Consider the following 14,927-nt stretch of genomic DNA (forward strand, 5'->3'; position numbering starts at 1 on the left):
TTACCAAGCACATCCCATCACCCTCCCCTGGAAGAGATGAACAGGCCTTTCCTTTGTCATTATTCTTCCTCCCGAGCAGCTCCTATAGGTGCCTAAGACACTAATCAAACTTGGAGCACCTGGGTCATAGTCAGGCTTTTCCCTCTCTCTAAGCAGAGCTCCCTGTCAACTGTCCTCCAGTTTGATGAATGTCAAAGGGCTTAGAAGATCTGCTCCCCAGCTTCTACCTTTGTGGGTGCATTATAGGATGTAGGTAACTTCTATCCCCTGGTTAGTCTTCTGCAACTCATTCACTACCATTTTCAAGAGTAGTCTTTAGAGTCACTCACCTGTTACTTCAGTCTAGAGTAGCAGTCTTTAGAGTCACTCACCTGTGACTTCAGTCTAGAGTATCCTGGTTTTCCATCTATGCCCAGCAAGTCCAGCAGCCCAGTTTGAAAGGGAGGGGGTGGGGGGAGTCTGACAGATTTCCAGTTCCAAAGCTTATGCTTCTGAAATTAGATGTCAAACCAGATGATTAAAGGCTGGTGGGAACTTGAATTAAAGATTGCAGGAACACATCCTCTGGGAACATAGCCTGAGTCCAGGCTGGTGCATTCATATTACACCCCCACCCTGCCCTTGTCAGATATGCACCCAATTGCCAGATGTCTGCTGCCTGATATGCAGCATGCCCATCATGTTCCCATAAGTACTGAAGACTGTGTACAAGCTTGTTGATGGAATTAGTGGTGGCAGTTAACCCCCTCCCTCCACACAGTTTTATTTGAAGGACTGAGTACCTGGAAATCATTATTACTGAAACAAATAAGGATTAATAGTCCTCTCCGCTATACATCCATCCCCCCATGACCCTACCTTTGCAGAAAACCAGAATCTTGTGGGAACCTCTATTAACTTGCCTGTATCCCTCATTCCATCCTCTCAAACGCCTGAATGTGTATCTGGGAAAGAACAAGAACAACCTCTAATTAACCCCCTGTGGAAGTAGTTATAAGAAATGCCATGTTTGCAGCCTGGAAGCACCCAGACTCTGCTTTTTCTGTTGCACCCAAAAAGGCAGATGCACTTGCAAGCTCATGGCTGTGTGGAATTTTTCACAGACCAAATTCTGCGTGATTTCTTCAGTCCAGTCCAGTCCAGGATCCAGTGGGCATTATGTATGCAGTACGTAGTATCATTGCTGTTTAATATAATATTGCAAGACTAAACCATATACTGTCTTTTTCCCCTACAGAGCATTATGCTTTCCTAATATGATATATAATGTAAAACGCCAGTGAAGTGCAATTTTTATGGGGGATTTTAACTATCCAAACAAAGTTGTCAGTATCAGACTATAGAAGTACAACTTGAGATGGCAACATGTTTGATATGTTACTAGCAAACCTAGTATGTTTCTGCCCCCTATCCATAGCTATGCCATCTGCAGTTTACACAGATCATGATACCATCCTGTTCGGCGTCAGAATAAAATCAAACTCATTCATAAATAAATAAATCATCTTTCACAGACTTTACTAATGAAAATTATGATGCAGTAAATAGCAAACATATGAATACAGGCTGGGATACTATCCTCAGTGACCCAACCAAGTCTGCTCAGACTGTGCTGTGTGCTCTTTCTATACCTCAGTCAGTTCTTTTTTAATTTAATCTTCTCTTAAAAGTGCCAAATTTATTTTGAGTTCTGGTGTGTTCAGGTATAAGTTTTTTGACGGTTGGTTTAATCTGCTACTTGGCATCCTTGAATATGGTGAGTTATGTACTAACTAAACAATACCACACTCAACATTTTGCTGTATCCCTTGTATGACTCGTATGCTTATCAGTTTTATTTTCTAGACATTTCTAATGTCAGCAGAGTTTGAAGTAATAACAAATTGCTGCTATTTGTCATTGTATATTTTCCTCTAAAGTTTAAGTGCTTCTAGCCAAGAGGCCCATTTATCAGGGTGACATAAGAACACAGGGAAATGAGGGGAGTTGCTAAGGGTCACACGACATGCAAGTAATGGATCTAGAGATTAAATCCAGATCTGCACGGTGTAATGTGCCAACTCATCAGTTTGGCCCATTTATATTTCTGTGCTAAATTGTTTGCGTGTGTGTGTGTGTGTGTGTGTGTGTGTGTGTGTGTGTGTGTGTGTGTGTGTGTGTGTGTGTGTGTGTGTAGTATATAAAATTGTATGTCATTTAATTTCCTATCTTCTTAGTACCTTGTTTCCCCTTTCGTACATATGCACACTCAGAAGTGAAACTGTCAGACTTTAATATGCTTACTTGGCAAAGCACAATTTAAACTGAATGTATATATTTATAGATTTATAGATTAGCAAGACAGCTGTCTGAAAACTTTTTTTGTGAGTTATGGTTTTCAGCCTGTTGGTCAGTTCATACTTTTCACAAGAATGTCACTACTAAAGTGAAACTTGTCTTGCCCTTGAGCTTCAGTGTGCCCAAAATTGGTCATACTAATAGCATATATGGGGGTGGCGTACAGCCCACTCACTGAGTTGTTGACATGGTTGCCCCATGAAAGGTAGTGACAGTGGTTCAGTGTTGAATAAAACTGTTTTTTCTCTCTTGACAAACACTATATTTGCTGCTGTCGTACTAGATCTTACTTGTTTTCGGAAATAATGAAAGCATTCATTTTGCAGTATTAACCTAGAATCATAGCTGGCTAATCTGCCATCCGGTAATGCCCCCTGATCTGGTGCCCCTCAAAAAAAAGGTCTCTTATCCGACCTGGGGCTCCTCCCTGGAGCACCACATCTCTGTGATGTCCTAACATTCACGTGAGAAGCAAAAAAAGTCCCTTCTGCGATCTGGCACTCCTCCTTTCTCTTCTTTGAAAAAAACTCCACATCATCTGTGAACCAACCTCACGTCAATCTGAGGTTACAAAAACATTTTAAAAAGTAACTTCTCTGCAGTCATGGTCTTAGGGCAGCTGTCCCCTTCTCCGTACCTTAGCTATGCTTCTGTAGTAATCAGAATGCTGCTGCATCAGTTGGTACTTTCAAGACATTTCAATATAAAAGAAGGCGCTGTCGATCAATCCTTATCAAGTTTCTACAACTTTGTTAATGGGGAGTACAGGTAGGTATGATCTACTTGGACTTGAGAAGGCCATTTTCACACTCATGTGTTAGTCTGATTAGAAATCTGGAGGGGTTGGCAGTAGGACCAAGAAGAACTGGATAGCTGAATGATTAAGTGATAGGACACAGAGGAATTGGATGCGAGGGACAGTGTCAGTAATTAAGTAAGTTAGTGAAATATTGCAGAGATCTGTCTTGGATTCAGTACTTTTCAGCATGGTTATCTCAGATATATGTAAGGGAACACAGAACAAAACCAGCCTCTTTAGATGCAACAATGGAGGATGGTAGGAAGAGTCTGGAGAAGGATTTGGAAATGCTGACATAGCGGGTGGAAAGGTGACACAGTAGAGGTTCACCGCTGACAAATGCAAAGTACTTCTCTCAGTCAACATAACTCTGTTGTGAAATATCCACTGGGAATGGAAATTATGGCATTCAAGCAAGAAATAAAATCTGAGGGTGTTGATGACAGCTGGACTGAACCACTGTGAGCAGATAGAAAGAGCAAGGCAGAAGCAAGCAGAATGCTGGGGTATGTCCTCTGGGGAGTATATTCTGGAAGCAAAGAGGCAGTGCTTCTACTCTAAAATACCTTGGTCAGACCATACCTTGAATTCTGTGTACAAGTCTGGAGGCCATATAAGGAAAACAACATAGGGCTGCAGGAAGGGATCCAGGGGAAAACACTAGAAAAATCTATGGGATTTGTGGTCTACTCAATCTAAACTACTTCAGAGGAACCTTCTATAGACTTGTGAGGTGTGGTCTCCATTTAGCCTTTCGAGCACTAAACGCCCCTACCATTTTCAACTTCCTCCACCTTTTTAGAACCAATCAACTTTCTAAGACTTACACTAAAGACCTCAAACTCCACTGCAACAACAACAGCACCTGCTGGCACAACAGATTTACAAACAAGCGCATCTTATGCCTTTGAAATAAACTCCCGCTACACATCAAACAAAGTAACACACTTTCTTCTTTCAAAACCAGACTCGATGGTTGGCTGGGAGGACTGTAAATTCATGCCTGTGGTATATGTAAATAATATTCTTATGAAGGATAAATAATGCACCCTGAATATCAAGGGATGTTACAGCTAAGCTTTTCAATGGGCCTTTGGCTATAAGCTCAATATGAACCTATAAACTTATGGAGGGGAAAGAATATGACCAAAGACAAGAGAAGCAGAGCTGTTTTCCTGTGAGACCACAGGAGACAGAAGGGACATAATATTGGTGCACAGGATCATATCTGGGAGTCGTGAAGGGGTCATTCTGAACAGGAAGAACAGTGTGAATAAGAGGATACAGACTTCAGGTAGTAGGAACTATCTCTGAATCTCCAAAAATACATTTTCACAGGTGAAGGTCGTGGACCAGTGGAGTGGATTACTGGGCTGGGTGGTGGAGAAGGAATCCACAAAGCCATTCAAGACCACATGAGTTAAGTTAAAAAGGGTATGGTAGGAGGAAGTAATGGAGGGGAGATGATGTTATTGCACTTGAGGACAGACCAGATAGCTTATTGTCTTCTGCTGTTAAGGTAATGTAATGTAGTACAGTCTACTGTAAGACCTCACTGCTTCCAGCAGCTCTTTAGCTGAGACGATGAACAGGATACAAACTGGGGAGAGACACTAAGTCATGTACCACCTAACTTATTTGAAGTGGCATCCTTCATGATGGAAAGCTGCTGGGAGTGAAGAGTTAGGGCAAAAGGAGTGGTGTATATATTGTGGATAACAATAGAATTTAAACCATTAATGGAAGTTGATAGCACAGCGTAGCACTCTTGTAAGCAAGCCATCTCATAGAGTGCCATTTATTTACAGAACATGATGATTTCTACATAAAAGTTACAAACAAACAAACCTTTATCAGGAACAGACAAAACTATCCCCCCCCCCAAAAAAAATAATTTGGAAGTTAAGTACATTTCCTTAATGGCAGAAAAATAGCAATAGTATTTTGCATCAGGATAGCACATAGCACAAGACTCATGGTCACCATTCTTCTGGGAAGTCAGCTTGAGAGATGTTGGTCATCAGGAGTAGCTGTGGGAACAAGTGTTGAAATGACTCAGCTACCAAATAGAGAAGATCCCCAAAGTCCAACTTTTCTCTTTAAAATAAGATCTCATAAAATGTTATACTGCCAAACCACTCTATGCACATACAGAAGCTTACAAAAAGGCAGGCCTGACTTTATGTCCTCAGTACATCAGGACGGCAGCAGGTTTCATTACTCATGCTACTGTGCACATATTTATTATTTTTTCCATAATGCAGTCAGTCTTTTACAACTGCTGGAAATAAGTTGTGATCACCCTAATCTGTAAAATGAAAGAACTTAACCTGCTGGAGGACTGTAGCCACTCTTAGGCTTAGCAACCCCTGGCTTAGGTGCTAGAAAAATAGTGTCATGGCAACTGCAACAGTACTTGGATACCTATGGAATAATAGCAGGTCCTCAGAATAGGAACTTCCAAATAAAAATTAAAAATTCTTTATCTGCACATCCACATCCAAAACAGCAGTCCCACACGCTATAATTTTACTACCACTTAATATTTACTAATTTTATACTCAAGGTGAATGGGAGGAAATTCAATGGAAAGATATGGAAAAGCTAACTAACAGAGCAGAAAGGTAGTAGCTGAATGTCATAGCAGACAAATGGAAAGTACGAAAATTAGGCCTCAGCAATTCGGGTATGAAGTATCAGCTGCGGGAGTGGAACTGATGGCAGTAGTGCAGGAGAAGGATTTTGGAATGTTTACTTAGGCGATATCATTCAGTAAAATTTATTAGACATAAGGCCAGGACAGTAGGGAAGAGAAAGAACATTTTATAAACACTGGTAAGAAGCAGTAAATTATAGGATGCTCTGCCCAAATCCACATATGTAATGGAGAACTGGAAAAATAGGCAAGTGATGTATTTTAGTCGAATAATTTGTCAGATGACTGTAAAACTTTCAGTATTGAAAATATACAAATAACTAAAGAGTTCAGCTTATGAGAGGGAAAGGAATGGTGTCCCATGAGGAGGCTAAGAAAAAGGCAGCTAAATTAATAAATAAAAAAGCAGATATGTAAACAATCATTTGTTGGAGATGAATGCCAACCTACACTGTTGGTAGTAATAGTGTAGTAAAAGAGAGGGGAAAGGAAGAGGGAGCAAGAAAGAATTGACAGGCAGCATACAAAAATCCTCTTAAAAGTGATTCTGAGGGGTAATATACATGGTTTATTTTTGCTTGAATGAATTGCTCTCAGCATGTATGGAATTGTTGTTCTATTTTAATACTTGTTAATGTTTTATCCTGGTCAGCCTTGAAAAATGGATTTTTTTTCTATCAATGTGTTCTTTGATTACAAGAAAAATAAACATGGAATATTTATCTTAAGACATTTATACTATGAAGCTTGACTCTCCTGTTCCCATGAATGGTGTATGGTTTGGCTTGGCAGACTGGCCTGTTATTTGCTAGTCTTGAGTTTTACAAACCACTCTTGCTGCATATTTACATACAGCTGTGGTAACATGTTTAGGCTCATTAAAGGTCAGTTGTTTCACAGTGTCATATAAGACTAACCCTGTTTAAAATAGCCGTCTTCTTCTTTTGGCTTTTCCCGGTTAGGGGTCACCACAGCGGATCACCTGTCCACTCATGATTGGCAGTGGATTTTACGATGTCGAGTTGCCAGCCCGGTCCCCAACGTTCCACAGAAGGCACAACCCTGTTTAATATAGTAAACTTTGTATTTACAGTTATCAATATGGACAAGAGAAATGAATTTGTGACAAAAAATTCAGCATAACGTAGAAAGTAGAGTTTTAAATTGTTTTACTTTATGACAACCACAACTGTTATTTTATGAAGTGCTTTGTTTATTGTTTTCTGATGTGCTATTCCATGTTCACTGTAACCACACTCTGAATGCAGATATAACCTCAATGGAAAATAAATGCTATGCTTCTGAATTTTATCCTTGCTTTTTATGAATATAATCATACCATACCAGAATAAACATTTCATCTCAGAAAGCATGATCTGTTTAGACAATTCTGTGCACTACTTGTGTAGATTTCATTTTTATTACATTAGCAAACAGAACACATATATTATGTCAAGCTATAGCTTATATAGTTTTAAAAAAATGTTGAGATTCCTCCAAAAACAGCTGGTGACTCACTTTAAAAATGGGCTGTCTCTGCTGAATAATGCTGTAATTCTAAAATCATATTGCATTATTTCTTATAGTTTCTTTATTAAGGTAGATTCAGCAGTAAGCCATAACACCTTTGTCACAGATAGGCAGTGTAGCCTGCGAAAAGGCAGCAAGTTGTGTGCCCATGAAAAGTCATCAAAAGCTCTTCTGTTACTTGGACATTCAAAGATATATACCTGCTGAAGTGCTTTGACTCACCCTATTTACCTGTAGTTAAGGCAAATCACTATGGGGCAGAATGAGTCTTGTATATACATTTTTGGAGCTAAGAAGCTGTCATTCATTTCTGGAATGTAACAACCGCTTATTTGTGTAAATCACTATAACACTTTATATCTGATGCCCTGAAAATTCTGTAAAAAACAACACTAATAATTGTATGTAAATTTTGAAGCAGGTGTTTGTGTCTGTGTGCTTAAGTGCCATGGACAGTACATTCACTACACTACTTTGCTCATTCAGTAAACACTTCTTTAAACACTACATTAGTAAACACAACTTTACTCATTCAGTTTGACATACTCAAGTTGAAGTACTTGTTTACATTACCGTAAAGCTGGTATGAATTACACAGGTACTTCTCTGTGAGCATTACCCTGTTACTTCACCAGGCACCTTAAGAACATTGAAATTCTAAGCATTAATGGCTGATTTTAAATTAAAATACAATGAAGAATGGCAACAAACAAATGTCATTTCCTTAACCAAGCTGAGATGGCAGTGGCAATCACTGCCAAATTAGCCTTTTAAAAGAAATGTGTGTCTTGACTACAAAGCATTAGTACTTCCTCTTACACTGCACAGTATGTACAATTATTGCTCTGTGTTGACACCAGGAGTTCATATGGGGACTGTAACTTCATATAACACGTTTTTCTTTCTTTGTAGTCTATAGCTGAACAGGTGGAAGAAAAGGATCTTGCAGAAGGCCGTCTGTATCCTCCACTGAGTTCCATTCAAGACGTGTCCTTCAAAATTGCTGTAAAAGTAGGTGTATTTATTTTTACCACTGTCTCTTTCTTCCTATTTTATTAGAGGACATTCCATTGTCTGGCATCTGCATCCTGTCCACTGCCGCAAGCTTATCACTACAAGAAAGCTTATTGCACTCCTCATCATTGAAATGGGCTAGAAACCAGTGTTATTAAACACTGATATGTAGAAAATGCATGGCAATTAAAGCGCAGGATGTTCAGTAAAATGCATCTGAAGTGTCCAGTACATTCTTAGAGATACAGTTGCATATATATACTCTTAAAACTATCTACCACAGCATTTAGGACAGAGGTTAAGCAAGCAAACGAAGAGCGCCAAAATAGATCCGCACCAGAATTCTTCACTACAAGCAGATGACTGATGCATTTTGAAAATAATGAATCAGCACAGATTTATGTCTACGTCTTTAAATTGTAAAGTGTGTGTAATAGTCTCTCATGCCCATTTTGGGGCAATCAAGATATTTTTCTTCATGTAATAACAGGAAGAGTTTATTTCTTCCTGGACCCTATATGCATTGTGGCTGCAGACCCCAACAACTCCCTCTTCCATTTGTAGGGCTGAGGAATGAATTATTTCCTTTCCAATTAGATTACGATGCATGCTCATATTTAAACTTACCTTATTATATTAGAATTTTTGCTTACATGTACACACAGCATGTCATCACACCTGTGAACATGATATTTCCAGTCTCTCAGAACCTGAACTACCTTGCTGTGTGCTCTACATCTAATGACATGTGCTAGACTTCCATTCCTCCTGTACCTCAGAAAAAAAGAGAGAGCGAGGGACAGGCTAGACCACTATATTTTGGATTCTTCTACATATATCAGTGGACCTCTGTTCATCCAGGTACCACGCCCTTCAGTAATCTGAATTAGCCATTTTTCTCCTAAGTGTTTTAAATAAGTTACGCAGTGCAACTAAAATGTTTTACATATTTACTTAAGCAGTTATTCTGAAATATGACTCCACATGATCAATCATCCAGGTAGATGATAAATCAAATCAGCATAAGCTGTTGTAAAAGATTCTGTGTTTAAATTCCCAGAACATCCTTGCTTTATAAGCAGCACAAAACCATGTGTGAAGCTTCCTGTAGAAGGCTTCTTTGGGCAGCTGCAGTTCCAAAATGGCAAACCGTAGCATTTACTGTCTATTAGGTGGAGTAGTTTTTATTTGCAAACTTCTGATTGTTTGAAGTATGTCAAATAAGAAGGAGGCTAGGGACTAGATTGAGACCTGGCTGTCTAGAAGTGTGGACCATTCAGAGGCAGCTGCCATCTGCACAGTGGACAGCAGAACCATCAATATTCATTTAAGCTGGAATTCAGTAAATATGTGTGTCAGAAATTAAACAGTCTGACTGTGCACAGAATAAGTCTGAGCTCTAATAAATTTGATAAAGGCGAACAGAATCATAACAGGGTATTTGCTGATGCTGTACGAGTGCAGTACATTTATGAAGTGGCGAAGATGTTATGGGTTCATAAATGAATGCTGATTCTGCATTTGTCATTAGAGCAGAAGTGCTTAGTGTGTGAGGTAAATGCTGGGTAAAAGCATAGCAATTTATTTGCTACAGTTTTAGCTTACTATAGTCATAGGAGCAGCAAGAGGTATTTTTGTGGGCTGACATTTTGGAGATCTCTACAGGGCATTCTGGGTGAGCTTGCTGTGAGTCTGAAAGTGAATGCTGTGCTATTCCTTTTAGCTTATGGTACATTATTATGTTTTAGATGAATGTTAGAAAGGAGGCCATTGTGAGTAATGTTTAATGAAAATGGAGGAACATAGCATGTATGGTGAGCGTACTCGTAAGTAAGCACCATGACTGTGGAATGATCTGGTAGTGTTGCCTTGTCAATACCTAGCAAATAGTGAACTGAGATTTTGAGGTTGGTGAGATGAAGTGAACTTCTGGTTACAGCAAGGACATTTTCATTTTGCTAGTGGCTTGAACAGTTAGTAGAATAACTTGCTCAGTGAGGATGGAGGAAAAAATCTATTAGTCTTAAAATGCAGATGCTCCTTGCCTTATGATTGTATGACAGTTTGCATTTTTTTGTTTTGCTGCTAAAACCACAGGATACAAAGTATTATTGACCTTGATCCTACAGGATTAGAGGTATTTGGTTCACAGCATGAAGAGCTGTATTACATTTGTGTTCCTGCGAAGATAGCATGACACTTATATCCTGCCTTAAGTACCTCTTTGCCCTTTCAATACAGGCTGCTGTTTCTGGTTATAGACTATTAATAATAAATGAATAACCATCCCATATTACAGGCTCTTTTCATGAAGTATGAAAGACCCCAAATGTATTCAGAATAATACCTCTAAAAGTTTAATGTATTTTTCGTTCTTTATCCAGACAGAAAATATTTGGGTCAAGGTAGAGTCTGTTGCTGCTTTCAGCATGCCCTTTTGCACTCATGACTGCAGCTTCACATTCCTGAACACACCAATGACAAAGGCAGTGGTGCTTTACATCACTAGTATACAGAGATGCTAGTCATTAAGTCTCAGCAGTGACTGGAGGATAGAAGATCCTCAGTATTGTACAATGATTCGCTGATAGCAAGCCACCATATTGAAGGAATACAGGTCAACACAAATCGTTGTCCTCCATGAATAGAACATAATTCATCCCAACAGTAAATAATGTCCAGTGACTGACATTGTGGTTTGTAGGCCACCAGTCTACAAAGCACACTCAGCAAGTTAAACCTACCTCCTCACATAGCACATGGAGCCCCAAAGTCACAGAGGCTGAGCACGTAACGCAGGCATCAACCCAACCAAACATTCTTGTTTTAGATTACTCCATTGTAAGATATACAGATGTGCCTCTTACCAGGCTGAGCAGGGAAAGAGTGATGGTCAGTTGCTTTTCTGGTACCAAGATCTGTCAGATCATACATGCATGCACTAAAGCCTTTGAATAACAAGTACCAGTATGACTCTGTCACAGTTCATGCTGGTGTCAGTGACTTGAGGTGTACCTTCCTGGACTGTTTGAAGAGAGACATAATGGAGCTATCCGACTTTATGTCCAAGGCAGGTATAAGCCTAGCATTGATTCATAGGTTCATAGATTAGTACTAGGCTAACTGCCCTTGTGGGCCATTTTAAGCCTAGGTAGTTAACCCTTGTGAGAATCAAACCCTGTACCTTGTGTCTCTAAGGTAAACACCTTAACCATTATGCCACCCCCCCCCCACCTTCTCCAAGAATGATACTGCAATATGAGCAAAAAATAACTGACTTCAGTAATTGGCTTAGTGTTTAGTGTAATTCAAAGAGGGGTCCAATATTTGTCAGCCTGGGAGGATATTATTGACAGACCACACTCCTTCACTGGGATGGTCTGCATCTCTACCCACTCGGGTTTCTTCAATCAAACTATTGACTAATTGAGCTGATCAATGCTAGGAGCCAGCACAAGACTCCACTCCCTACAAACTCCTCTCACCGTGGAGGACATTGACATCTATGTAATAACTGTGACATGGTTTAAAATAGCAGAGAGCACTCCAGCTGTGCAGTGCTACACTGCCTTCCACATGTTTACACCAGCTACTGAGCAGAAGGGAAAACAGGAGGAGGTGTCTCAATCTTCATCCAGAAGAGACTTGTAGAATGATGTAATATAGCTTCTTCATGTCCAAATAACTATCAGAAAGGTCCAGTACCTTATATTACACAGTTATATAACCTCTCTGACACAATGCCTATTTACAGGAACTAAAATCACTCAGTATTAAAGCCAATACCAAGTTCCTAGGTGATCTAAACTATCCAACTATAGAGTGGGAAACCTACACCATCATTAGTGCACAAGCACAGAGATTCCTGGACTTTGTCAATACAAATGCCATGGAAAAATTAGTCAGAGTACCCACTAGGGGGATTAACATATTGGATCTTGTCCTTACTAATATGGGAGCATCTTGCACCATCCCTTCTGTTTCTTCATGGCTTGTTATGTCTGACCATAAAGGAATCTCCTTGAAATAAAATTGAAACCAGAGATTCCTTCCACTCAAGGTACCTTTAGAAATCTCTTTAAGTCAAACTGCCTACTCCTAAGTGATACATTGGCAAGCTTCAAGTCTCCACCAAACCCAATTACCTCCACTGAATTCATAGAAACGTACACCAACACACTATAGCAGCATATAAACAGCTGCATAGATGCAGCTGTACCTTGTAGGAACAAGTGCAGGGCAAATGCCAGAAACAAACCCACATGGTGGAACCGTAATATCAACAAACTTTAAAATAAAAGGAAAAGAATTTTGACCCAAACTAAGAAGAGTAATTCCCATAATGTTAGAGCCTTTGTCACTGAAAGAAAGAGTCTGCTCAAGAGCTTAATAAAATCTACATGACCTGTTAGATTTGTAAGGTTAATATGAGCACTAAAATGTAAATTGGCTGTGCTTAAAATGACCCACAAGGTCAGCTAGCCTAGTGCTTCAACTATGAACTTAACCTATAAATTAATGCCAAGTTTGAGGCTAAAATAACTACTCAAGCCAAAGACAATCACAAGGCATTTTGTAGTTATGTATGTAATCTCAAAAACACAACACAGCAATGTGCTGATCTGTTTGTGAATGATGTCCCATACATGGAGGCTGAAGAGACAGTGAACGTATTGGCTGATAAATTTAGCTCTAACTTTACCCATCTCTCCCTCAAGATATATCTGAAACTGTCTTGCCTCTAGCTATTACACAAGACCAAATCCTAACAGTGCTATCAGAAGCTAAAAATATTGCATTGATGGGTCCTGACAGTATCCCTGGATGTATCTTAAATAGCATGAAGTACAATTTAGTCACACCTGTAACAACACTGTTCAGTCTCAACCTCCATGCAGATTTTGTACCAAGTGAATGGAGAACAGCTGCAGTCATTGTCCTGCATAAGGGAAAACCTTCCACAGACCCAGGTAGTTAACAGACCCATACGTTTGCCCAACATCATATTCAAAGCCAAGGAAAGACTTACGGAATTAATCAATCAGGACATAGGAAACCCCTAAGCACTGGACCTGTCTCAGTTTGGATTCATTGAGGGTAAGTCATGCTTACTCAACCTGGTGGAATTTTGAAAAGGTCACCAAAGCAATGTATAAAGGCAAAATGGTTCACACTACATACAAAAACCTGGCCAAAGTTGTTGACACAATTCCCCATTCAGACATAGTAGAAAATCTAAATAAAGTGGGAGTAAATGCCTATGTCGCATGCTAGATTGCCAACTAGTTCACAGATAGGCCGCAGGAAAGCAAAATGGGGAGGTTACTTCTACAAAGAGACCAATCACCAATGGAGTTCCCCAGGGCTCTGTGCTGGGTCCTGTCCTGTTTGACACAAGTACAAAGAAATACCGAAGGGCTTTGTCTGATTAAGTTTGCAGATGACTGCAAGCTAGGAGCAGTCTTTGAATCCCCAAATGGCATTGCCGTCCTGTAGGAGTTTTTTTCCCAAATAAATAACTGGTTTCAAAATCATGGACTAAAACTAAATCCCAAAAATGCATTATTGTATCCTTTGGGAAGGCATCTATCCCAGGAAACTGTCACATTGGCAATACACCCATGAGAGTTGACCCATTTGTTCAGGATTTGGGAATGCATGTGGACAGTGACCTAACTTTTGACCAATGTCTGTCCATTGTTGTAAGAAAGTCCTTCTATATTGCAGAGATTATAAACAAAGGTATTGTGTTTCTATCTAGGGATGCCATTGTCCTCCTTTACTCAGCCCTCATTAGACCAATCATTGAACATAATGCCTCCGTTGACATGTATTTGTTCAGATACATACAACTGGAATGCCCACAGTGATACCTTACTTAAAGGATACAAAGCCTAAAAAGTATTTCTTACATGGATTGACTCAAAGCCCTGTCAATGTACTCTGTATCCTATAGCTAAGAGTGTACCTGTGTCTGGCGTACAGGGCATCCTCCAACCCAGTACCGATGCATTTACTGCACATCAGCAAGTCAAATGGCGTCAAAAATACTCTGTCTAGGGATATAAAACTCTTCTGCAACATCACCAGTACAGTTTAGAGGGACAAATATATCTCGCAGACTTCTCATCCACATAAAACAAAGTTCATCCCTGTCCATATTCAAGCATAACTTGGATCTATAGATGGAAAGCAGAAAATTTTCCCCAGGATTGCCCCCTGTACCAATAATAAACAGAGGCAGCTCCTGCATTCTTTATCCCATTCATGTGTCCCCTCAAATTATCTATGGTATGATTCTAATTATTCTCATTAGGGGTAAGAAAATAAATCTGAAGTAGTTTACTTCATTTGATCTTCAACCTGTGGGTTTTGGATCCACATCGGATCTGACATGGCCGCATGTTCCAGCTATGGATTTGAGCTCCAGACTCCTCCCCTTACCCATAATGCCCCTGTCTCCCTTCTTCCTTCAGATCTTGTTTGCCGCCTTAGTGGTTACAAGAGTGATTTCTGAGCTCCAGCTAGTGGGTCATGTAAGTGAACTAAACTCTGTTTTTTTCTCCCTGACTACTTCTCTTTCTTTCCTTA

General features: G+C 39.7%; 1 protein-coding gene across 1 annotated transcript in view; it reads left to right on the top strand.

Annotated features, from left to right (window-relative positions):
* The window catches only part of ME3 (malic enzyme 3), a 1,533,849-nt gene that overhangs the window by 1,494,028 nt on the left and 24,894 nt on the right, over positions 1-14,927 (top strand). Inside the window, exon 18 of the mRNA XM_044071202.1 lies at positions 8,235-8,333. Coding sequence (XP_043927137.1) covers positions 8,235-8,333 — 99 coding nt within the window. The remainder of the gene's footprint in view (positions 1-8,234; positions 8,334-14,927) is intronic.

The sequence above is a fragment of the Protopterus annectens genome, chromosome 5.part0, assembly GCF_019279795.1.
Source record: "Protopterus annectens isolate FY-2018-M chromosome 5.part0, PAN1.0, whole genome shotgun sequence".
Classification (NCBI taxonomy): Eukaryota; Metazoa; Chordata; order Ceratodontiformes; family Protopteridae; genus Protopterus; species Protopterus annectens.